Source organism: Aquila chrysaetos, chromosome 6 (assembly GCF_900496995.4).
Source record: "Aquila chrysaetos chrysaetos chromosome 6, bAquChr1.4, whole genome shotgun sequence".
NCBI lineage: Eukaryota > Metazoa > Chordata > Aves > Accipitriformes > Accipitridae > Aquila > Aquila chrysaetos.
The window spans coordinates 9,829,756-9,855,033 of record NC_044009.1 but is presented as its reverse complement, the minus strand read 5'-3'; the positions used below and the strand labels follow the sequence as shown (position 1 = coordinate 9,855,033).

The 25,278-nt window shown below is 41.0% G+C and overlaps 1 protein-coding gene across 8 annotated transcripts in view; it reads left to right on the top strand.

Annotated features, from left to right (window-relative positions):
• DIP2A (disco interacting protein 2 homolog A) overlaps window positions 1-25,278 on the top strand; it is a 132,644-nt gene that overhangs the window by 87,795 nt on the left and 19,571 nt on the right. For 3 of the 8 annotated variants that reach the window (XM_030018617.2, XM_030018615.2, XM_030018613.2), the window contains 13 exons: window positions 6-108; window positions 4,144-4,208; window positions 4,523-4,616; window positions 5,085-5,204; window positions 6,653-6,767; window positions 7,856-7,995; window positions 18,253-18,389; window positions 19,829-19,909; window positions 20,111-20,238; window positions 22,253-22,397; window positions 23,537-23,738; window positions 24,296-24,405; window positions 24,544-24,624. In XM_030018617.2, coding sequence (XP_029874477.1) covers window positions 6-108; window positions 4,144-4,208; window positions 4,523-4,616; window positions 5,085-5,204; window positions 6,653-6,767; window positions 7,856-7,995; window positions 18,253-18,389; window positions 19,829-19,909; window positions 20,111-20,238; window positions 22,253-22,397; window positions 23,537-23,738; window positions 24,296-24,405; window positions 24,544-24,624 — 1,521 coding nt within the window. Of the gene's footprint in view, window positions 1-5; window positions 109-4,143; window positions 4,209-4,522; window positions 4,617-5,084; window positions 5,205-6,652; window positions 6,768-7,855; window positions 7,996-18,252; window positions 18,390-19,828; window positions 19,910-20,110; window positions 20,239-22,252; window positions 22,398-23,307; window positions 23,395-23,536; window positions 23,739-24,295; window positions 24,406-24,543; window positions 24,625-25,278 lie in introns of those variants that run through there. The other 5 variants (XM_030018616.2, XM_030018614.2, XR_003924000.2 and 2 more) reach the window with 4 other exon arrangements.

The following is a 25,278-nucleotide window of genomic DNA, read 5'->3' as shown; positions in this document are numbered from 1 at the left end:
TTCAGTACAAAACAAGTAAAGAGGGCAGCACTGTAGGCATTACTATATCTCATGCTTCCATGCTGGCACACTGTCATGCATTGACTCAGGCATGTGGTTATTCAGAAGGTAAGTTAGATAGGTACAACTTCAAAATTATACTCATAGCTTTGAATATTCAGACAATTTATGTTGCAAAATCATGTTTAGTGTCTTAAAAGAACTTTAGATAAGCAGTAGTAGCTTTAACTGCAAAGGGAAAGACAAACCTCCTCATTCATAATAGGTGTGATATGTGAAGGAAAGTAAGAAGCCACTTATTGATTATGTGAAATCATAATCAATATGCATTAAAATTTTTTTAACTGAAGATCCTTATTGATTTTATTCAAGGGTTTGGATTTTTCAGCCTTTGTAAATCTGTTAGTCAGTGGTAAGAGCTATACTGATTTTTCATCCTCTTGAAAACAGCTTTGCTATGAATCTGTTTTCCCATCCCTAACACCTTTTGAGCGCACTGGACACTTTATGAAGTCAGAAGGGGGCCAGTTTGAGATGCCCACTTGCAGAGTTCTCCCAGCAGAAATTGAGGGAGCTTTCTTAGACTGATCCTAAAGGCCATTTGGGTAGCTTGGATCTCTTTGAAGAGTTTTGGATGCTGTCAGTTGCAGTTGTAGCTGCTCTAATAGTGCAGACTGGTGTGCATGCAGACAGGCTGGTGTCAGTTATGCAGCTTCTTATCTCTCAGGAGAAGTTGCGGTTATTGACCAGAGGGAAGGCCTTTTGAAGTCTTGACTTGAAACCCAGTAATGACTAGGTGAGATGTAAATATGCATCATAGTCCTTATAACTCTTCTACTTTGTGATTCGTAGGTGACACTTGACCCCTGAAAGAGGGGCTTGATCAGGGAAGTCTGAGAGTTACTATATTAAAAAACACCCTGACATGCTTTGCTTTACTGCTCTTGCACCTTTGATGACCCTGCCTGCCTAGATCACAAAGTTAAAAGTCCTAGTGCAAGTCATCTGGTCCAATTGCTTGAACTAGATCTGTATTCTAGATAGCACATTTGAGGGCATGAGCAGATTGCTGACAGTTGCTAACTGTCCTCTCTTGCACTTATTTTTTTTCCTTCCTCCTTTGGGCAGTTGGTTTATACCTGTAGTGCTCCAAAGTCCACATAAGTAGTATGATACGAAAAAAGGTCTTCACAGTCAGATATCTGTATTCTTTTTCCTTATCATCAAAGAGGACCCTTTCCCATTTTCATTTTGGGACATGTTCCCATCACAGCTGCCAACTACAAGAAGTGTGCTGGGAGAAGGGAGGGCACACCCAGCTTGTAGGTAAGGATTGTACAGCAGTTCCTGAATCCTGAAAGCATGATGGCAACCAATTCTGGATTGAAGGAGTCTACACATCTTAATTTTCAGACAAATGTGAAGTAGTCTTGCTAGCTATTAACATTTCAGATCTTCACAGAGGGTGTTGAATTCTTGTCCTGTTGTATGTTCATTTTTCAAATTTCTATTGCCACATGCTAGAGATGCTGTCACGAGGTTTGTGTTCTCTATAGACCATACCCAGTATAAAGCTTTGCCTTCTGTTTTGTTTATAGCTTCTTGCAGCTTCGCAATTTTGGCCACAGTAGTTCCTATTTTCAGAAAGGAAGAGATATTCCTCTTAGTTAATCATGTCCTGCAAAAGAACATCTCCATATGGATTTGAATAAAGTGAGAAATCTACTTGTTTTCAGTCATTCTCTCAATGAATAGCCAAGAACTGCATCTGATTTTGACCATGTGCATAGAGCTCATCTGTGCTACCATTAACCAAAAACTTTGCCCTTTGAAATTGGTTTGCTGGAAGAATCTTATGGTTTGACTAGTTTTTATCCCATAATAGGGTAGTGTGTGCTAATGTATCTTGGGACACACAGAATCACAGAATGGTTGAGGTTGGAAGGGACCTCTGGAAGTCATCTGGTCCAACCCCTCAGCTCAAGCAGAGCCACCTAGAGCCAGTTACCCAGGACCATGTCCAGACAGCTTTTCAGTATCTCCAAGGATGGAGACTCCACAACCTCTCTGGGCAACTTGTGCCAGTGCTCAGCTACCCTCGCATAAAGTTTTTCCAGATGCTCTGGTCCCCTCATCATCCTTGTGGCCCTTTGCTGGACTCACTTCAGTAGCTCCATCTCTCTCTTGTACTGGGGAGCCCAGAAGTGGACACAGTACTCCAGCTGTGGCCTAACCAGTGCTGAGCAGAGGGGAAGAATTGCCTCCATTGACCTGCTGACAACACTCCTCCTAATGCAGCCCAGTACACCATTAGCCTTCTTTGCCGCAAGGGCACATTGCTGGGTCATGTTCAACTTGGGGGCCACCCTGAACCCCAGGGCCCTTTCTGCAAAGCTGCTCTCCAGACAGTTGGCTCCCAGCATGTCCTGCTGCCCAGCGTTATTCGTTCCCAGGGGGCAGGACTTTGCATTTCTCCTTGTTGAACTTCATGAGGTTCCTGTCAGACCGTTCCCTCAGCCTGTTGAGGTCCCTCTGGATGGCAGCACAACCCTCCGGTGTATCAGCCATTCCTCCAGCTTGGTGTCATCTGCAAACTTGCTGAGGATAAACTCTTCCCCATCATCCAAGTCATTAATGAAGATGCTGAACAGAACTGGAGCCAGTGTTGAGCCCTGGGCTACACAGCTAGTTACTGGCCTCCAGCTACACTTTGTGCCACCAATCACCACCCTCTGGGCCTGGTCGTTCAGCCAGTTTTCAGTCCATTTCTCTGTCTGCTCCTCCAGCCCATACTTCATCAGCTCCTCTGTGAGGATCTAACAGAATGTGTCATAGGGTGCTGTGAAACTGCTGACTACTTTCTCCAATAAATCCAGTTGTATGCAGTTCACTTTTCCTGAAGGTTGAAAAGAAGTGAGGGTATGGAAGATTTGCATTCCCTTATATACAGGCTCATCACTACAGGAAAGACATTGAGTTGCTGGAGCGTGTTCAGAGAAGGGCAACCAAGTTGGTGAGGGGCCTGGAGCACAAGTCTTATGAGGAGCGGCTGAGGGAACTGGGGCTGTTTAGTCTGGAGAAGAGGAGGCTGAGGGGAGACCTTATAGCTCTCCACAGCTACCTGAAGGGGGGTTGTAGTGAGGTGGGTGCTGGTCTCTTCTGTCAGGTGGCTGGAGATAGGATGAGAGGAAATGGCCTCAAGTTGAGGCAAGGGAGATTTAGGTTCGATATTAGGAAAAATTTTTTTACTGAGAGGGTTGTCAGACATTGGAATAGACTGCCCAGGGAAGTGGTTGAGTCACCATCCCTGGAGGTATTCAAAAAGCGCGTAGATGGGGTACTTCAGGACATGGTTTAGTGGGCATGGTTGATGGTTGGACTCGATGATCTTGAAGGTCTTTTCCAACCTAAATGATTCTATGATTCTGTGACTGGGACTATGCGCCTGTCTCAGAGCGACTGGAGCTCTCAGTCACCCAGAGAATGAATGGATATGTGGCTGACTTACTGAAGGATTTATTTATTGAGAAATAGCTGTGTACTTTCTGTAAAGTGAAGAAGAATAATAAATAACCGGAAGAATAATTTCTTGTGCATGCAGCCATTCTACATCAGTGATAAGCAAGTTTCACCTGCTCAGTACAAGATATCTCTGTAAAATCAGGTTGAATCTTTGATTTAACAGCTTTGATTCTATTTTTTTAAATCACATAAGGTATTTCTCAGAGGAAACATTGAAGAAAATTTAGTACAGCCATGGTAATATTTCTCACTAAATTTAATTCTTTCAAATATAGCTGAACTTTTTCAGTTCAGCTGAAGAAGTTTGCATCAAAACTAAAGTTGCGGTCTGCATAGTTCATTGGCAAATGTAACGAACACATGAAAGTGGTATTATAATGAGAACAGGTTCTTAAATACCTTGTAATACTCTAGTCTATAATCATAATTTAAAGGTGATTGTTGTAAGTAAAATAAGACACTTTCAGCTTAAGCAGCCTGTTTGTTATAAACAAGAAGGCATGGCAACATAGCTTTGATTTCTTAGTGGTGTTGGAAGTTTCATAGTTGCTTTAATTTTGAATTCTTAAATATTCTCATAAATATGCTTCTTAAGTCTGATAGTTTTTCCTTTGCTTTCAGCTGAAACACTAACAAACGTCTTGGATTTCAAAAGAGATGCTGGCCTTTGGCATGGAGTATTAACAGTGAGTATTTGTATGAATTAAAAAAAACTGCAGCAAGTTGCTTCTCTCAGGGGTAGTGTATTGGTATCAGAATGAGATCATAAACTCTCAAACTTTTATATTTCAATATTTATATTTTTCAGAATAAAGCGTTACTTTTTCAGTAAAACTGCACAGGCATAGCTTGTTTTTACTGACTATCCACATAGTTTTCACTAACAGTTAAATGTAAGAGTTAAGCTGTAGCTGTGATGATTTTTTTTTTTAAGTATTGGTACGTGCTGTGTATTCTTTGAGCCACTTGAAAGTTTATTTTTTAATATTTTTTCTTGTAGAGTGTTATGAACAGGATGCATGTCATCAGTATTCCCTATGCATTAATGAAGGTTAATCCACTTTCCTGGATACAGAAAGTCTGCTTATACAAAGGTAACCTTAAAGTATTTTTACTTAACCCATCTCTTTTTGGATGATTTAAAAACAAATTTTAAAAAAATGTTTGTATAAAATGTCTGCTCTAGCTGAGGCTACTGCTCTTTTATCCAGCTGATGTTCTTAGCCACAGCTTTAGCAACTGGGTATTCCATTTCAGTATTATATGTACTGATGGATTCATTGATGAGTCACATTGATGGCTTCTTCTGATAGACCTTTAAAGAAACTGTTTCTCATTTGTATTTGAATTTATAGTAAACATCTAAATTCTATAATCAAGTCCATCTGGAGACATTGAGTATACATGTGTCATAGCAGTTAAATATTTGGCGTTTGTATTTGCTTTCTGTGTTTGTAATTGGTTTCATAAATTTATGTAAATACACAAAAATACTTATATAATTTTATAGTTGGTCTTTATTTTGTTCTGCACACGCACCATAATTATTTTTTTATTTTCAGCCCGTGTAGCGGTAGTAAAATCACGTGATATGCACTGGTCACTTTTGGCTCAGAGGGATCAGAGAGATGTCAGTCTGAGTTCTTTACGAATGTTAATAGTGGCAGATGGAGCTAATCCATGTGAGTATGGATGCATTTTCTGAGTGTTAGTCCAAGGTGAACTAAAGCACACTGTAAATCACAGAACTCTGGGTCTGCACTGTAGGAGCTCATCAGCACTGGCTATAGTTCAACTTCAGCAAAACAGAGACAGCAGCAGTATTTCTTTGCCAAGGACACTAGAGCGAAACTTGCATAGAAATTGCTCTGAAGAATCTGTTCTTTACATAAAGAATAGTTGGGAATGTAATTTGAAAAAGGCTTTTAAAATTTCAGGTAAATCATAATGATGGTTTTGAAGTAGTTGCTCGTGTATTACATGTAGACATAAAATCTTTAAGTTGCAGTGTGTCTGATTTGTACGTGCCCCTAGGGCTTGTCTCAATCATGTGCAAGGACATAAAAATGGGAGCCTTAACTCAAAACCATGACAACTATTAACTAGAGTGTGGGGTAGGTTCTTGCCTTTTTCTGTCAGTCATATGGTGGTGGTTTACAGGAATTTGAGGAAGCGGCTGGGAGGTTTTTTTTTTTAACAGGCAAGAATATACCTTAGTTGCTTAATTTTGCTGTTCTCGTACACCAGAAAATCAATAGTATTTCAAATTCCTTGGAGTTGCATGATGAGAGGTCAGCAAGTCGTGATGGCGGAAGATGAAATCTTGAAATGGTCTCGCTACGATTATATTTGTTGTAAGCACTTTTTCAGAGCTGATGCTTAGAAAGTTAGGCTGTTCATTCTATAGTAAAATACTACTTGTGTGCTAGTGATGCCACTGCTTTTTCATTGCTGTTTGCATTTCTTAGCTATATTTAGCTGTGTAAATTCATTTTTTTTAACTTTATCTTTTCATCAGTGCTGTACTCTTACATGAATTGACATGAAATTATACTTAGGATGTAGTATAATCAGTGAAGTTTGCTGGTTTGCGTTATGTGCTGCAATTCCATGACTGTAAAATACAAAGCTGTAGGTGATGAGGTATCTTGCATTTTGGGCTGAGTGCTAAAGGCCAGGTGGAGTTCTGAACTGAAGGGAAGATATGTCAGAAGCATTTGATGTTTATTTCTGAATGCTTTGGTTCTGTGACCTCTGTAAGAAACACTCATATGGGAGCTATATAGGAAGCTGACAGATAGAGTTACCCTTAGTGACAAAATATTCTGATCACTGAAGGACTTTCAATGATGTTAAGTGTTACGGAGTGCTGCCAGAGAAAGAGAGTATGCAGTTGTGAATTTCATTCAGTGAATTAGTTGTTAACCACTGGGAGTTTTTTCTCCAAATCTAACATCTAATAAAAGGCTGGAATGTCTTTTAGACAGTTTTGAAAGTATATTGTTTTTGTGCACAGATGCAACCATATTTGTGTAGCTGAGCTGAAAGTAAGCATAGACTTTGAAATCCTGCAGCTCAAGCTTTCCTGCCCTTGGCAAAATGTTTCCAATTGTGTGATTGTTCTTTTTAGGGTCAATATCTTCATGTGATGCATTCCTGAATGTATTTCAATCCAGAGGTTTGAGACCAGAAGTAATCTGTCCCTGTGCTAGTTCTTCAGAGGCGCTAACTGTTGCTATTCGCAGGTAATTCTCTTTTCTGAGAAGTGAACTGAAGCATTTCTTGACTATTGAAATGTATCTGGTGTTAAAATGGTGGTCAGAAAAGACCATTACCCACATGAAGATGCCCAAAGACCTAGCCAGGGGAAGTCTGAGGCTCTCAGGTATCTCCTTCACTGAAGGACGGGTGATTTTTGTTTGTTTTCTTTAAAAAGTTTAATATTTTCTAAAAGTAGTCAGCCATAAGGTTGGGGTGTTTTACTGCTTCGGAAAGCAAGGTCTCATCCTCACTGATGTTGCTGGAGGACATTTATAAAATGCCCCAGGAATTGAGGCTGTTACTTGTTTGGGAGGAAGAAGATGCTGAATCTTCAAGTAATTGCTTATATACAATGTCTTGTAAACAGGGGGCTAAAGAAAGAAAAAAAATATTTGTATCTGGATTTCTGGAGATAGCAAGGGATGCTCTGAAAAAAGGAAATACTTCAGTTATTAATAGATGGATGGATGGAATATGCTGGAATTTTTTGACAGTGGTTTCCATCAAAATGTTCTTTTTCGGAAAATCAATTTCAAGAAAACTTGAAACAAAAAAGTTTGAGGTTTTGGAGAGTACTTTCTCTGGTGGGAGAACTGACGTTTCCCAATTTTTAAAAAAAGCACTTAAAAGAACTGGTTTTTTTACAACAGCACCTGGAATCTTTTGCTCTGTTCCATCCTGAAAGTTGAACAGTTACACAAAATGGAGTTGTTGGTCCTCAGTCAATTCTGCTCAGAGTAAGAAGTGTCAAGCCCTCCAAACACTTCCTAATTTTTCCTGGTGTTTAGAAAATTTGGCCTTTGAATGCTTATTCTTGACAATTCTTTGCCCATAATAGAGCTAAATCCTCTCTGTAACTTTTTAGAGTGGGAAGAAGCTATGTGATGTTTTATTCTAGCTCTTTTTTCATCTAGATAAAATATATTACCAGTCTTGAAGTCTTTTTTGTTTAAAATGAGAAACCATTATTTCTCTTAACCTTAACAAGCCTGAGAGACTTGCACAATGTTTTTGATGACCATACTGCCATTGGTCTGTTGATTCATATCTGATTTGACTTTCTTTTTTTCAGACCTCCAGAACTGGGTGGGCCTCCTCCAGGAAAAGCAGTATTATCTATGAATTGTCTGAGTTTTGGCGTGATAAGAGTGGATACAGAAGAGAAGTTGTCAGTGTTAACTGTACAGGATGTTGGTCAGATTATGCCTGGAGGTAGGAAAGCATTTCATGGAGGTTTAACCATACTCCACATAAGTTATCTTTACTATTATACTTGTGCTGATGAAATAAATAAAAATATCAAATGATAAATATCTTTAAGGTACTTTGACTTACATTTTGACACATTACATAAACACCTGATGATTAAGTACTGTCTGAACTAGATTATTCAATGTTTCAGTAGAGATTAGTCCACAATAAATTTGAATGACCATAGGTTTTGCTATGGGCAGATGCTTTTGGCTGGTCTGCAGAGTTGTTTTATTATTCACTTGTTAGCATTAATGCTGACTGACATACAGCTATGTAATAAGAAATACAGCAGAACAAAGCAAAATGTAAAGTGTAGTAAGAAATACTGTCTTTCACCCAGGAGTGATAGTCCATGTGTTAGAATAAAATAAAATGGAATAGAATATTTCAGTTGGAAGGGACCTACAGCAATCATCTAGTCCAACTGCCTGACCAATTCAGTGCTGACCAAAAGTAAAAGCTTGTTATTAAGGGCATTGTCCAAATGCCTCTTAAACACTGACAGGCTTGGGGCATTGACCATCTCTCTAGAAAGCCTGTTCTGGTGTTTGACCACCCTATTGGTAAAGAAATCCTTCCTAATGTCCAGTCTAAACCCCTCCTAGCACAGCTTTGAACCATTCCCATGCGTCCTATCACTGGATACCACGGAGAAGAGCTCAGCACCTCCCTTTCCACTTCCCCTCCTCAGGAAGCTGTAGAGAGCATTGAGGTTGCTGCTCAGCCTCCTTTTCTCCAAACTAGATAAACCCAAAGTCCTCAGCAAGAAAGACACACCCTTGGTAGAAGAGATAAGTTAAGGAATACTCAAGCAAACTGCACGTGCACAAGTCCATGGGCCCTGATGGAATTCACCCGTAAGTGCTGAGGGAGCTGTCTGATGTCATTGTGAGGCCACTCTCAACAATCTTTCAATGACTATGGCAACTGGGAGAAGTGCCTGAGGACTCAAGGAAAGCAAATGTCACTCCTGTCTTCAAGAAGGGAAAGAAGGAGAACCCAGGGAACTACGGGCTGGTCACCTCATCTCAAACTCTGCGAAGGTGATGGAAACAACTAATTCTGGAAAGCAGTTTCTCATGCACCTGGAGGACAAGAAAGTCATCAGGAGTAGTAAGCATGGATTCACCAAGGTGAAGTCACGCTTGACCAACCTGATCACCTTCTACAATGAAGTGACTGGCTTGGAAGATGAGGGGAGCACACTGGATATTGTCTACCTTGACTTTGGTCAGGTTTTGAACACTGTCTCCTGTTAGATCCTCACAGAGGAGCTGATGAAGTATGGGCTGGAGGAGCAGACAGAGAAATGGACTGAAAACTGGCTGAACGACCAGGCCCAGAGGGTGGTGATTGGTGGCACAAAGTGTAGCTGGAGGCCAGTAACTAGCTGTGTAGCCCAGGGCTCAACACTGGCTCCAGTTCTGTTCAGCATCTTCATTAATGACTTGGATGATGGGGAAGAGTTTATCCTCAGCAAGTTTGCAGATGACACCAAGCTGGAGGAATGGCTGATACACCGGAGGGTTGTGCTGCCATCCAGAGGGACCTCAACAGGCTGAGGGAACGGTCTGACAGGAACCTCATGAAGTTCAACAAGGAGAAATGCAAAGTCCTGCCCCCTGGGAACGAATAACGCTGGGCAGCAGGACATGCTGGGAGCCAACTGTCTGGAGAGCAGCTTTGCAGAAAGGGCCCTGGGGTTCAGGGTGGCCCCCAAGTTGAACATGACCCAGCAATGTGCCCTTGCGGCAAAGAAGGCTAATGGTGTACTGGGCTGCATTAGGAGGAGTGTTGTCAGCAGGTCAATGGAGGCAATTCTTCCCCTCTGCTCAGCACTGGTTAGGCCACAGCTGGAGTACTGTGTCCACTTCTGGGCTCCCCAGTACAAGAGAGAGATGGAGCTACTGAAGTGAGTCCAGCAAAGGGCCACAAGGATGACTAAGGGACTGGAGCATCTCAGCATATGAGGAGAAGCTGAGAGAGCTGGGACTGTTCAGCCTGGAAAAGAGAAGGCTTGGGGGTGGATCTCATCAACATGTACAAATATCAGAAAGGAGGTGATAGAGAAGACCGAGTCAGGCTCTTTTCAGTGGTGTCCCATGAGAGAACAAGAGCCAGTGGACACAACTGGAAACGCATGAGCTTCCCTCTGAACAGAAGGAAAAACTTTTCCTACTGTGAGGGTGACTGAGCACTGGAATGGGTTGCCCAGAGAGGTTGTGGAGTCTCCATCCTTGGAGATACTGAAAAGCTGTCTGGACATGGTCCTGGGTAACTGGCTCTAGGTGGCCCTGCTTGAGCTGAGGGGTTGGACCAGATGACCTCCAGAGGTCCCTTCCAATCTCAATCATTCTGATAGTCCCAGGCTCTGGATATCCCTGGAAACTGGTCAGTCCTGGATTAACCTCAGTTTCTTAATGACCTCTGTTTGCACTGTGCTTCCTAAAGTAGGTAGATAGGGGTATTGTTCCCCAGCCCATTAAGTGGATTGAAGCAAAGAGACTTTGTCTCTTCCGTGTTCTTCTCTTTTGAGGCTAGGCTGCTGAGTCATGCATTATTTGGAGAGGAGAACACTCTGAAGAAGATAAATAAAGTTAGGGTGCCAAACCAGACCTAAAACTGTGGACAATGACTGGGATCTGTGTCCTGAAAGACCACTTAGTGCCCTCTACTCCATAAGTGAAGATAGCAACATTTAGGTTGGTAGTATAATGTTCCTTGGCACTGTCTGTCTGAGGGTACCACTAGCTTCAGGCCCTGTCCTGACCTGGTCTGGGTGTGCTTGGAGAGGATGAGATACAGATTTTTTGGAATTCTCCTTACCCCTTCAGGTTTACTATGTAGTGACCAAAGAATGTAATTCATTCTGGTCATGCCCTTGGCACCTGTGGCTTTGCTGTTATTGGTCCCGTTATGAATCTCATGCCTTGCTGACCTGTGGTTCCAAAGCCCTCCTCTCTGTAGAGCATTTACTCAAGGTAAAGATGAAGGGGAGAGCCATCTTGTGCTATTTCAGCAACCACTTCTCTGTACATCAAGGCCCTCATTATGAGCAAGAGGAGGCAGACACCTTTCCAGTCTGCTGATAAAAATTTCAGCCATCGTGTAGCAAGTGGCACTGATCTTGTTTCATTTTCCTCATTACTCCCAGAAGCACTTTGCAACCAATTAGTTTGGTGGTTCTGTTATTCTTACTGAACTTAAATTCACATTCACAGCTTCTTCCTGCTACCAATAAAAGACTGAGCAGAAGCTCTGCAGTTCATACCAAAATAAAGGGAAGGGAGCCCTTCCTGTGGGGATTCATGTCTGACCTGCTTATTTTAACTGCAGAAAATTGAACAGCTCTGTTCTGACCTTCTGGGTAGATAGACAAGATATTCAAAATGTTCTCCTGGGAGCAAAGGCTTTGTGGCCAGCAGGAGGGTTTTAATACATTCCTAGGTACGTTCATAGAACTGTATGCATTCTGCAGATCCTCTTATGAGTTCAGTGTGCCAGGCACCCTCAGGCAGGTGGTATCTGGGTGGGTCTGTGAGAAATCCTTGAGTCCTCTTTGCTCTGGCAGTTACCATTATATCACCATCTCTCTCGTCTGCTTTTGATCCTTGAGCATACTTATAGCATCATAGATCTGAGTCAAGATAGGTGGGCCAGGTAATTTACAGCAAAATAACTTCAACTTAACACTCTAGGAAGTAAGGTTGTAAAGGTAGTCCAATGTGAATATAGCCATCAAGGATAATGACTATGCGTTGTTGTATGGCCTCAATGTGAGTGCAGGAGAAAAAAAAGAGTATGGTGACCTAATCTGGCTTAATGGCTTCTGAATTGCTTCATCTGAATGTTCAGGTTGTTAAACTTGTCTGCAAAGACCCAGAAGATGGCCAGCTGCGACTGGCTTCTGTGTCTCAACAGAATGGTTATTCTTCCACTTCAACTAGAATACAGATGGCATTGACTGTTACTGCTGTCTGGTTCAGCTGTTCACACTACTGATGTCCCCTTGAAACCCCACTGAAATTTAGCTGTGCTCCCAATCTACTTAAATCATGGGTTAGTCACAGGAACATGGAGGGAACAAGTTTGTGTGCTCTTCAGGTAGTCATGGATCCTTTGGTGAACCAACGGAGGTTGAATTTGATGTTGGTCCAGTTTTAAAGAGTTCAAAAAAGTGGTATTTGATGCAAGATCAATTAAAATCTTTCTTTGGATCAATTTATCACATGGAGATCCTCCTGGCTTTGCTGTAGGCTTGCTCTCTGGGCAGAGTGTGCCTGACTACACTAAAGCACAAAGCAGCCTACAGTTGTGTTGCACCTTAAGCTACTCTTTGTATGCAACCATTACAGCTGTAAGTCCACTTGGTTAATCTTCTGTAGTGCATTTGCTCAGTGGCAGGTTCAAGTCTGCCTTATGATGTTGGAAGAATTACCTGTATTTTTGTGGGTAAGTAATTTCACCTTCCTCTTCTATCTAAGTCATTAATGAAAAACATGTCCCTGTCCTTGTGAAATGCTTAATTGGGTAGAAGAGGGATCTTTGACAAAACTCCTTCTCCTTTGTCAAATGCCTTGGAGCATTGTCTGGCAAATCTAATGGACCCTTCTGGTTTAGAATGCTATTGACAGACAATTGACAACACTACCATGACTTTCTACATTAGTAAGAAACGTTGAGTGACTTGTCTGATTGTGTGAGGGGAGAACAGTGTGTATCCATTTAGTGCCTTGAAGTGATTTGACTTGTAATTGATGGCTATTGCTATTTTAAATTATAGTAGTTAGGTGGCAAAACTAGCTGTGGGTTAAGCAGAAGTTGGGCAACTTAATGGATTAACTCTTAAAACTCTGATCAGCATTGGGCTATCAGTAGCTGGGGCAGATTAGCTTCAATTTGACCAAATGGTAAAAATTCCAGGTCTGAGGGTATATTTTTAGCAGAAATTTGACTGTACGTTCCTTAAGTCAGAACATACGTGATAGAGTTCTTTCTAGACAATAATCTGATGACTTTGTTCCCGGTGACTGTCTCTTAAAAATAAATAAATAAATACATTGTTAAAAGCTTCCAGAGTAGGAAGAAAGTAAAAAGGACAGCAGTTTTTTATAGATGTGTGCCAAATGAAAAGAAATTAATGACTTAAGGAAATTAAAGACTTCTTTTCAAATGAGTCTGCATGTACATTCTAACAGTGGATATACTTGTGCCTTACCTTGTAAGATTTATGCTTTTTCCTATGTAGTATTTATGGAGGATGTGCTCTGTCCATTCTCACTTGGTGTTTGGCATACAGGAGAGAACATACCACCATTTCCTTTCCTGTTAGTTGCCCTTTTAAATTACTCTGCTGATTGATGAGTCTTGCCCTTTATCTGGTTTTGGCTTTGTATTTTTTTCCTTTCCTTAGATCGCTATGCTTTCACCAAAGGGCTAATTTGAGTCAGATACCATCCCTGAAGGCTTTGTTCCATCTTCTGATCCCCAATGAATACATTTGAGGTCTTGGAAGTGACTATGTGCCCTAGTCTTTCGAACATCTTATGACATAGGAGTTCACATTCATGAATTTCATTTGGTCAAATGTGCTGTGACAGTAGTCTCCTAGCCAAGAACTAGTAGTCACGCTGAGGTTTTTTCAGTCAAGCCAAATGGTTTTGATCTCATTACTCTTGAAGATCCCTGGCATACTTTATTCAGGAACCAGCTGGTTAAAAGGTCATGGATGAAGTGTTCACTTTCACCCTCCTTTTCTTCAGATCTTGCTATTTGTTCTGAGACACCAAGCCCACCTGCTTAGGGGATCTTATTCAACAGACCCCTCAGCACCAGGATCATGTCTTATGTCACTACTGTTTAACCCATAGGCCACTCTTGATGCTGTATTTTCCTCAGTTGCCTTGGCTGTTCACTTTCATTATCTGTCATGAATGCCAATCACAAGAGCCACCAGGGAGGCGCAAGCATCCACAAAGAAATCTTCCCATCGAAGATAGCATGGGAATTCTTGAGAGAACCCAGTATGCATTCCCCTGGAATCTTCTCTGCAGCTCCTGGAGGGATGATGTTTTGCCTCACCTGTTGACCACCTTGAGCTATATTGCATGGTTTCTGTCTGGGACTGACATTGCTAAGAAGCAATATTTGGCTTATAAAAATCTTCAGTTCATTTTTTCAAATTGGACTGGTAAAGATGGTAGGGAGAGTACCAAACCTCTCTTCTTCTGCCTGTTTTGTGCCTCCAGCTTTCACATCAACTGGGATGTGATTGCAGCATCATCTGTCATCTTGGAAGCTTATTATACCTTATGCTTGGACCTGGATATGGATGCTTGGGGTATTAACTTAAGTTTGCCTCCCTGCAACTTCCCGACTAAATGTTTCTATTCTTTTACAGGGTTCGTTCTCAAATTCTTTCTTTGACAGGAGAGTAACCCTCTCTAATCCAGAAAATCTATATTCCTATAGCTCCTAATTATACAAAGCGTGGTTCATAGAAAGAGTGCTGCAGCAGCTACTTTCTTATACTCAGGCAGAAAACTTTGGGTTGGTGCTAGATCTTAGGCTTCTGCAAGATGAATTGATGCATATACAGTTTCAAGTTCTGGATTGTGACTGTACTCAGTACCTTTCCCAGAAGTTCAAGGAGAATGGTTCAAATTTGTCAAATGGCAGGATGCTTACTTTCTGTCCAGTCTATGGATGTCTTGGATGTTATTGTTTCCTCTGTCCATGTCTTAGCAAACATTTGCCCAGGTTCTAGTAGTTATCACAATGCGTCTTCACTGCAGAGACATCTGGTTCCTTTATCTCAGTGCCTGATTTGTGAAAGGAGTTGTTACAGAACAACTTTGTGAAGCTTTCAGTCTTTCTCCTTAGATTGTGAATGTGAGATAGCAGTACCTCATTCCCACTCTGTCCTAAGAATTTATCGTAGTAATCAGTTCTGTGTGTTCCAGTTGACTTCAGTCTATCACAGGATGGCACAACAGCCTGCCACTGCAGAACTTCTTCTCTTGGAGATCTGTGGCAATGTGTACATCTTTGATGAGACATTTTCTTCCAATTTGAATGTTGTGCTTTGGATGCTTGTGTGACCACCTTTAGAGTCCAGTTTCTTGTTCATCCTTATCTAGGAAGTTGGCTTGCTTTGTGCCTATTGCCCTTCCCAGAAGAGCAGGGAAAGATTCAGGTCCTTGCATTGGACATCCCCATATGCTGTTTTCTTCAAAGACTAGGTTTCTCTGGAAACCCTGCAAATACTTTCCACAATGGTGATAGGCACATTTTATCCTAGCCTTTTAGTATGTTTCCTAAGCCTTCATTCTTCTAGAACAGAAGTTATAACTAAAGACTGTAGTGCAAGGAGGGCCCTCTTGTTTTTATTCTCATGGACCCAGGCCTTTTAGGAAGACTTACTTGCTACAAGAAGATCCTGGAGTTTCGCTATTGGCACACAGTAAGAATCCAACTGGATATCAGTTGCATATGGATCCACTATGAAATGGTGACAGTGGAACAAGAGAGCACTTTCTAACACTCATCAGGCACCTTTGGTAGTAGCCTTCTGCTGTGCAGGCCTCTGACATTCTTCTCGCATTCATGCTGTGCTGGTCTTGAAACATCCAAAGCTGAATCCAGTCTTTGGTAGGGCATCAGTGCGGTCATTTGTTTGCACAGTAGGATTCTCATCCTCTGCCAGAAATCTCATGGCAGGGCTAACTGCCAAGAGTCACCATCTATAAGAATGTACATGTGGACTCATTTGAAGAAAGCAAGCTTTCTTACCAGTAATCAGTATTCTTCGTGATGTGTAGTCCACATGTACATTCCCATCCCATCTGCTTTTCCCTTCTCTCTAATTCTTTTTCAGATGCAATGCTGTTGAGAAAGACTGAAATGGTGGTAGATGCACTCTCTTATATGTCACACATGAAGCAGGAAAAGAAGAAGCAAGAGTACAGGCTCTACAGATACTGCAAAAGGAAAACCTTGCAGTATCACATGGCAGGGCAGAATTATGCCTGCTGTTAGAATGTACGTGTAGACTACCTGTATCATACATTGGTTACTGGTAAGTATTTTTTTTTACTTGGATCAGGGTGATAGGATTGTCCTTGGCCTTCATGGATGGAGCATCATTTGAGAACTATAAGCTAATCTGTTGGTTTTTCCGTGTTTGTGAATGCGTTGAGGACTGTAGTATTTGTGTATGCCTACAGATTGTTGTGCTTTCTCCAGTTATTAACACTTCTCGCTGCATCATTGCTCAAGCGTTACATATGGAGTTCTGAGATTAACTCAAGTTATTTCCTGTGGTAATAAACTATTTCTATTCTGTTTCAATTTACAATTAAGTTTTAAATGGCCTTTTTTTCCAGTTTCTCCTCCTAAATTGCAAAATGCATTTTTTGCACGACTAACTGATAGTTCATACTGTATAATTTCATTCTAACCTTCTAGTTCATATGTATAATTTTCAGCAACTGAAACTGTTGTTCTAATTTGGACTTGGACCTGTACCAGAATTTGAGTGGCATCTACTTATTTGGTCACCAAAGGTTATCGTTGCATAGTTCCAAACATTTTATTAATAAATGCTACTTGTTCTGATAGATAATTTTTATGAAACCAAGATAATTTAGAGGTTGATTTATTGGTAGGGTGAATTATTGTGTCTCCTGTTCAGACCTAAGTTGCTGAGAACTGAAGACTTCTCTGAGATTTGAAAATGTGCCTATGAACCTGTTCTACTGGCAGGATTCTTGGTCCATGCTTGCAGCAGAGCTGGCTTTATCATGTATTAGTGTTAAAGGAAATGTGCCACTTTGCATTCATGATTTCTCTTCATGCTAGTTGAACAGCGGTAAAAGTAAGGGCTATCTGTGTATCACTTAAGATTGACTAAATTAGAAAAAAGTAATACAGTCCTTCATACTGGAGGACAAGAAGACTGTTGTAAGCCTTATCTGGGCTTCCCATCTGACATTGCCAAAATATTTAAAAGATCCTGATAGAAATAAACCAGAAATAAACCAAGTAAATAAATTTCTGATACCTCTGGGGTCTCATGGTTGTTTTCTTTTCTTTAATATAGTATGCATGACAACAAAGTACTCTGATAATCTGAGTTGGAAGCAGATGCAATAGGAAAGGGCAGAACATTAATTTATGGCATAGTCTGTGTTATTTTTCAACGGCTCTGTTTATTTTGTATTTACCCAGGTAGCCATTTTGATTTCTTTATTAATCTTGAGTGCTAAGCTAAACTTCCTTGCTACATCGTGCCTTCTCCCTCCATATCCTTTTTCCTTTCCCTTTCGGACTAGGAAAGGACCAATCCAGACTGCTTAAGCAAGGGCTCCACTTAGCCAGAGAAACCTCTAAAAAACAGTGGCTTCAGGAGTAAAATATAACCAGTGGCCAGAGCAAAGCTCAGTGTAGTATTTGGTTTGCAAGTATGTATATCCTTGATTAAAAATAAGACAATTTCAGTGTAGGAAGACTTCTGAGATTTTAGAAGAAAATTGGTAAGCATGGTAGCAGTAGGACCTTTGTGAAATACAATCCTTTTAATGAGTTGAAGAAGGTCATCAAACTGAGGATAGGGAAGAGATAATATGTAGTCACAGTACTAAGTTCAGTAAGGGACAACTCTGTGAGATGAGTTGTCTGTGGTCTCTAAATAATAGTTGGCAGACTGGCCTGCTTTAAAAGAACATGAGGCATAGCGCAGAAAAATCATTGACCTGACACTGAGAATAAAATAGGCTTGTTTTCTCTCCATTTCTGATGTGTTTCTCACATAACTTAAGGGATGATACTATGAATGTCAAAGTGTGCAATAAGTAAAAGGAATAATGGTATGTCTATAATTGGTATCTTCTTATTTTTCATCTTTATTCTCATATATGTTTGTACTTGATCAAACCATCTGCCTTCATGTTGAAAAGCAATTGCCACGGGTTTGGGTTCAATTGCAACTGATGTGTAGGCTGTGAAGCACTGTAAGAAAAAAAAATTGCATTTGCAGACTTGCATCTTTAATCTTGGAGAACACATTACATAGGCTGTCAAAAAGATAGAGCTCTCTTGCATGTTGTGTTTTTGCTGTAGCTGATAAATCTTTATCTGCCTGTCGGCAAAGCAACTTCAGTGTTAGCTACTGAAGCATACCAATGCTGTGATTCTGTGTTCTTCCTCTCCCTTTAGCAAATGTGTGTGTTGTGAAGGTGGATGGGACTCCTTATCTGTGTAAAGCTGATGAGGTTGGAGAAATATGTGTGAATTCAGGTGCAACTGGGATGGCATATTTTGGCCTCCTCGGAATCACCAAGAATGTGTTCGAGGTTTGTATTTCTCTTTGTAGTATAAAGTTTCATCATTACATTTCTGGTATTTCTTCTTGCAAATAAACTTACACATTCCTTAAACTTCCTTTTTTATTTTGTTATAAAAAGCCACGGCCAAATACACTTTGCTTCATTCTCTATCAGAACTCAAAATTCTGTCTCTTATAACCAAAAATACAAAGTACCATCAGCAGTCAATCAGCTGCGTCTATATTCTGCTGTCCAGTGTTGTGCCTATGTTAGCATTTAAATACATCTTAGTTCTGTATTAACACAGCAGTCTTCTGTAAAGTTACCTGAAGACATTTCAAGTTTATTGGTGCACAGCTTGGGATGTAGAGTTAGAATCTGGTCTGATATTTGCAAGCTTCTTCATATAATCAAAATGCATTGCTTAAGGCATAATAAATTATTTAGAAAAGCTTCCTTTGTGTATTGCAAACAGTATGTGCTTTTGAAAATGAACTTCAGCATTGATTTACTCTAATGCTTAGAACACTAAACAGTTTGCTGTTGGATATATGAAATTATGTTCCTAAGTATACGGAAGAAGAGATAGTAAGGATGATAGCATAACAGTCATAAGCCTTGTAGTTTGTCAAAGTAAAGCAAGAATGATCTTTCTGCCCAGATTTTTCCTCACAATGGTGCCCCAATTTCATGTTTTCCCTTTTCTGGCAAGAGAGTCCTTTGGGAGTCGCACACATAGTAGTGTTACACTGGGCAGCAGTTTGAAGACTCGGCTGAAGTATGGAGTTCTACCAGAGAGACGAAAGAAATCCTGACCATAGTCTTCTCTTTCAGAAAAAGCTCTTTCTGTCAGCTTGCCAAGCCTCAACACTTGAAACAGCTTAGCTTTCAGCACTGTCCTTAGCTAGTGAGAGAGCCAACAAGAAACCTAATGTAATGGAAGAGTTGGGGGGTGGGGGAAAGGCAAGGAAACTACCGGAGCAGATGAGAGGAACTTGCTGATGAGCTTAATGCTTTTGCTCTGGTTCTCCATTCTAGGCAGTCCTGTAATTGCAGCAAACTTAACTTTCTCAAAGTTCTGATAGGGTAGCGTTTGTCGCAATTGAAGTGATGTGCCTGGGTACGTATCTCATCAGGGATGTTAATAGTAGCAACAGAAAGACTTTCTGATTAAGTGCTATATGAGTGCATGCTATAAAACCTGTTTTAAAAAGCAGTGTGAACTCTTGTTATGAAGGCCAAGTAGCTGAGAAAAAGATAAGAAAGAACACTACCACAGAGTTAAGAATTGGTGTGTTCTTCATTATTCAAAAAACTGTTGTTCGTACTTGACATGATAGTAACTGTTGTCATTGGGTAGTTTTTCAACTGAGTGTAGAGCTACAATGAAACAGAGGCAGAAAGCATTTTAACTTCACTTTTCTTATCCATACTCTGAGTGTCTGAATACTTGCATGTTCTTTCAGGCCATTCCAGTGACGGCAGCCGGCGTGCCTGTTTCAGACCAACCCTTTACAAGAACAGGATTGCTTGGCTTTGTGGGTCCTGTAAGTGTGAATGAGCCATCTGGGGCCCTGCTTTGTCCTGACTCCCAACTCTTAAGTGATGCCCCCAAATTCAGCAGAATTCTGTGTCAGGGTAGTGAGCTCATACAGATCTTGCGAATATTGTTGGCTTTAGTCAGGCATGTATTGCCAGGACTCTGGAGGTTTTTCCCGTCTATTTCTATATTCCTGTCTTCTTTTCAGGACTATTTGGTGTTTGTAGTAGGAAAATTGGATGGCCTAATCACAGTTAGTGGCCGCAGGCACAATGCAGATGATGTGGTAGCCACCGCATTGGCAGTTGAACCCATGAAGTTTGTCTATCGGGGAAGGTGAGTATATTAAAAACTTCACCACTGCTGATTGGACCTTCTTGCTCCTTTTTCTACCTGCAAAAGATCAACAAGTAACAGAGGACCTCTGCATGTGAATTTTTACATGTGTATTTTGTAGGAAAAGTGGCAGTAGGTTGTGATATGCCAGGTAAGAACTTGGCTGTCCCTGCTAACTTGGAAGATGAATGTTGACACCCTGCTTCATGCATAATAGATTTAAAATTACTTTTACATAGATCTTTAAGCGTCTGTTTAAAACTTCGTTCAAAGCTTCTCTTAAGACAGTCAAATGAAGCTTGTATGCCAAATGTAAAACACAACTCCCCTTTGTCCACGTGAGTCTTTCATGCAGAGTGGCCTAGGGAAGAACTTTGCAGCACATTCTAAAGAACAAACTAGGAGTGTTGACGCTGCTGAAGGACCTCAGATAGTATGTGTTGTATCACCAGCCTTATTGCTCTTCAGTGGTCAATGGCCTAATGTCCAGATGGAGAGCAGTGATGAGTGGCATCCCTCAGGGGTCCCTATTGGGACCAGTACTGTTTAATATTATCATCAATGACATAGTGAGATTGAGTGCACCCACAGCAAATTTGCAGATGACACCAAGCTGGTGTGGTTGACATGCCTGAGGTACAGGATGCCATTCAGAGGGACCTAGACAAGCTCTAGACATGGGCCCATGTGAACCTCACGAGGTTCAATGAGGCAAGTGCAAGGTCCTGCACCTGGGTCGGGGCAACCACTGGTATCACTACAGGCTGGGGATGAAGGGATTGAGAGCAGCCCTGTGGAGAAGGACTTGGGTGTACTGGTGGATGAAAAGCTGGACATAAGCTGGCAATGTGCACTTGCAGCCTAGAAAGCCAAGCATATCCTGGGCTGCATCTGAAGCAGCGTGGCCAGCAGGTTGAGTGAAGTAATTCTGCCCCTCTACTCTGCTCTGGTGAGACCCCCCCACGTGCAGTACTGCGTCCAGCTCTGGGGTCCTCAGCACAAGTAAGACATGGACCTGCTGGAGCGGGTCCAGAGGAGGGCCACAAAAACGATCAGAGGGATAGAACACCTCTCGTATGAAGAAAGGCTGAGAGAGTTGGGGTTGTTTAGCCTAGAGAAGTCTCCAGGGAGATCTTGTGGCCTTTCAATAATCTAAAGGGGCGTATAAGAAAGATGGGGACAGAGTTTTTAATAGGGCCTGTAGCGATAGGACAAGGTATAATGGTATTAAACTAAAAGAGGGTAGATTCGGACTAGACATAAGAAATTTTTTACGGTGAGGGTAGTGAAACACGGGAACAGGTTGCTGAGAGAGGTGGTAGATGCCTCATCCCTGGAAACATTCAAGGTCAGGTTGGATGGGGCTCTGAGCAACCTGATCTAGCTGAAGGTGTCCCTGCTTATTGCAGGGGGGGTTGTACTAGATGGCCTTTAAAGGTTCCTTCCAACCCAAACCATTCTATTATTCTATGAAAGTCGAGCTTTCCTCATTTTTGCATCACTTGCGCAATTCACATATGATAAAAATAATGGCACATACCTGGTTGAGGCATTATTAATATTTTATCCTAGAAGATGCAAGCCTAAAACTAATTTAATTCACAAATAGGAGTAAGTATTTTTCAGTACAAGCATTGATAGACGTGCTGGTCTGCAATTCGGCATAGTTGTCTTTCAGAAGGGACATTGTATGTAGGTGCAACAAGTTTAACGTGCATGATGGAGTTATATAGGCAAGGTTTGCACAATCCCTGCACGTATGGAACCTACCTACGTCAAACACATGCTACATTGGTGACTGCAAATTCACTTGACCCCCAACAGAAATAAATTACAATAATGAACCTACATTTCTTCTAAATTTGTCTGTGATTTTGTGATGATCTGGCATGAATAATGCTTGTGTGTGTTGAAACAGTACCATTAAAGGTTGCAGTCATTTCCACATTATAATAAACCATGCTATGTTCATCATATGTTCCATCCTATCATTCTTCTGTCCTTTGCGTTTTAGGATAGCAGTGTTTTCTGTGACCGTTTTGCATGATGATCGAATAGTGCTTGTGGCAGAGCAGCGCCCTGATGCGTCAGAGGAGGATAGTTTTCAGTGGATGAGCAGGGTTCTACAGGTAGTCAGTCTGTCCTTTCTCTCTTTCCAGGTGAATAAGGCTGATGTACGAAATGACAATATTAGAGCATCTTTTTTCCATAAGAAAAACCCTATCAGTGTAACTACAGAGAGTTGTAATAAGCTGACTTTGGAATGCATTTCAGGGTTGATAGTTAACAGAATTTTGTAAAAAGTAAGACTTTCTTTCAGAATGTTTTTTAACTTCCTACTACTAGCATTCTTAAAGTCCTAAGGATGATAGTTTTTGTTTGTTTTAATTCGACATATCTCTGCTGATTTCGTACTGGCTAGGAGAGTTAAGTCTGAAAATGTTAAAGGGTCTACTTTGTGCCAAGTAGCAAAACAGACCCTGAAATCTTTTTATGTCACTTAACATCCTTATTCTAGATCTCCAACAGTAAGCATTAAAAACTTTTTCCCTTGATTACTTTATTGTGTTTCCTGGGGTGGGGCCAGGAGGGAGGGAAATTCTGGTAGATTTGCATTTGATGATTTTGGAATTAATCAATTGGTTCTAAGGAAGTAAAAAGTGAGAGAGCAATTATGGAAGAAGACTCTGGTGAAAGCACTACTGAAGGGAAGGCTAGAGAGAACGACTTACGGGAATATTCCTCTTAAGAGTAAGGCAGTTGTGTAATTATGGCTTCTGTCTAATTTCAGCTTTGTAATCTTTTTGGAGGGAATATCTGGTAATAGAAAGGCTGTTTTTCGTGGGAGAAAATATTTTTCTTTCTCTTTTTAGAAGTGTCATAGCTAAAATAGACACTTAAGTTTTAGGCAGCAAGATGTTTCCCTCCCTATTTTTGTGGTTTTATGTTCTACTGCGCTTTTGTGATTGTGCCATACGTGCTAAATTTGCTGTGGTATAATTTTGGCTTTTTAAAATCTCTGCACTTTTTGCCCACTTTTAAGAGATTTTCCTAATCCCTAATGTGCAGGTGGCATCCCCTTGATAGAGTGCACAACCAAAGTCCTGGGTCTGCTCCTGCTCCCATTGAAGTCATGGCACAACTTCTATGAGTTCAGTGAGTGCAGAATTGGACCCTTTATTTGCAAATTGTGGTGCAAGTAAAAATGTTAATGTTATTAACTGATTTGAATTCAAATTCTTGCTCTAGCTACATCCCAGGTGATAACATGAAATGTATTTTTTTTCTTTCTATCAAGGCAATTGATAGCATTCACCAAGTGGGCGTCTACTGTCTTGCCTTGGTGCCAGCCAACACTTTGCCAAAGGCTCCACTCGGAGGAATTCACATTTCTGAAACTAAGCAGCGCTTTTTAGAGGGTGCTCTGCACCCTTGTAATGTCTTGATGTGTCCACATACTTGCGTTACTAACCTGCCTAAGCCTCGACAGAAACAACCAGGTTAGTAAACCAGAGCATGTTCCTTAGTTCCATATGTCTGTCGCTGAGGTTCTGAATGGAGTATGATCCAGAAGCAATGTGACAGCTCAGTGCTGTGCATGTTGGATGGCTTTAAGCTGCATAACTTGGCATAGCTAGTGGTGTTGTCAGAGCAGCCCAGAGCTCAGTGAAGGCATTATGATCTGCCTCAAGTCCCAGGTAAATGCAAGGTTGTACAGCACGTACCAATTTCATGCTTCTGTAGCTATGTTATAAATTGTTCCTGTACTCGCCATCTTGCAAAGGCTGGTACTCAGACATGCTGTAACTCATGTAATAAAACTGAAGTACAGACAGATCTCAATTTGCTGAATCAGTAATAAACTGATTTTGACTTTTAGTGTACCATACTATCATTTTTTCTCTTTTTCTGTGCAATACGATCCTTGGTTTTAGCTTTTCATATTTTCAGATCTATGTTACATATGACATTTATAGTAATCTATAGGCTGAATTATAGATTATTACATGTTCCTTACATTATTATCCCTCATTTTGCACCGTTTTTCAAAATGCAGATGTTGGTCCTGCTTCAATGATAGTAGGAAACCTTGTTGCTGGAAAGAGAATTGCACAAGCCTCAGGGAGAGATGTTACCCAGTTGGAGGATAATGACCAGGCAAGAAAGGTAACACTGATGTCCTGATATTATTAAATATTTGAATTGGCTTATTCAAAATGAGGGAAGACCAGTTATGGTGTTCTGCTGAAGCTAAGCATGGTGCATTTCAAGTGAATCTGAGTGTCTCCTTTTTTAATGTTTCAGTTCCTGTATTTAGCAGATGTTCTTCAGTGGCGAGCTCAGACAACTCCAGATCATCCCCTCTTCCTTTTGTTGAATTCCAAGGTGAGATGCACTTTAGGTCATACTTGGAGCTTGCAATCAGTAAAAGATTGTTTGGATTCTAAGAAAATTCCAGCTAGAAGTCTTTTCTGAAAATGCTTCGGGTTATTTTGATGAAGCAGGCAAAAATTGCTAGTTAGCAAGCAGCATAATTTTTCTACATCTGGAATTTCAGTATGCATTCTGCCTAGCTTAAAATATTGCAGTAATTGCATTTCCTGCTGGAACACAACTTTTGTCATATTAATGGGAGCCACGATTCTGTCTTTATCCCTGAGCACAAGGGTAAGTGGAAGTCAGAGCTGGAGGATTTTTTTAATTAGAAGATCTAAAGCCCAAGTAGAGAACCCTTGTAAGAGCTTGGAGTAATATATTTTCCAGGAGCACTGCACACCCTTCAGGAGACACTGATGGCTTGTCCTTGGCTAGGCTCTGCCCCCAAAAAGGGTCACACTTAACAGTCACTCAAACATGAACAAGTAAATGGTTCAGTTTTGGAGTACAGGCCCTAGGTACTTATAGGGTCTATATACTTATATTATTCAAGGGATGTCTGAGCCCTTATGACATATTACAAGGCAACAGTCATGTTTCTCAGTAAATACATCATTTTTGCTCATAGCCACTCTACTCTGCATGTGACTGTCAGTAATTTTG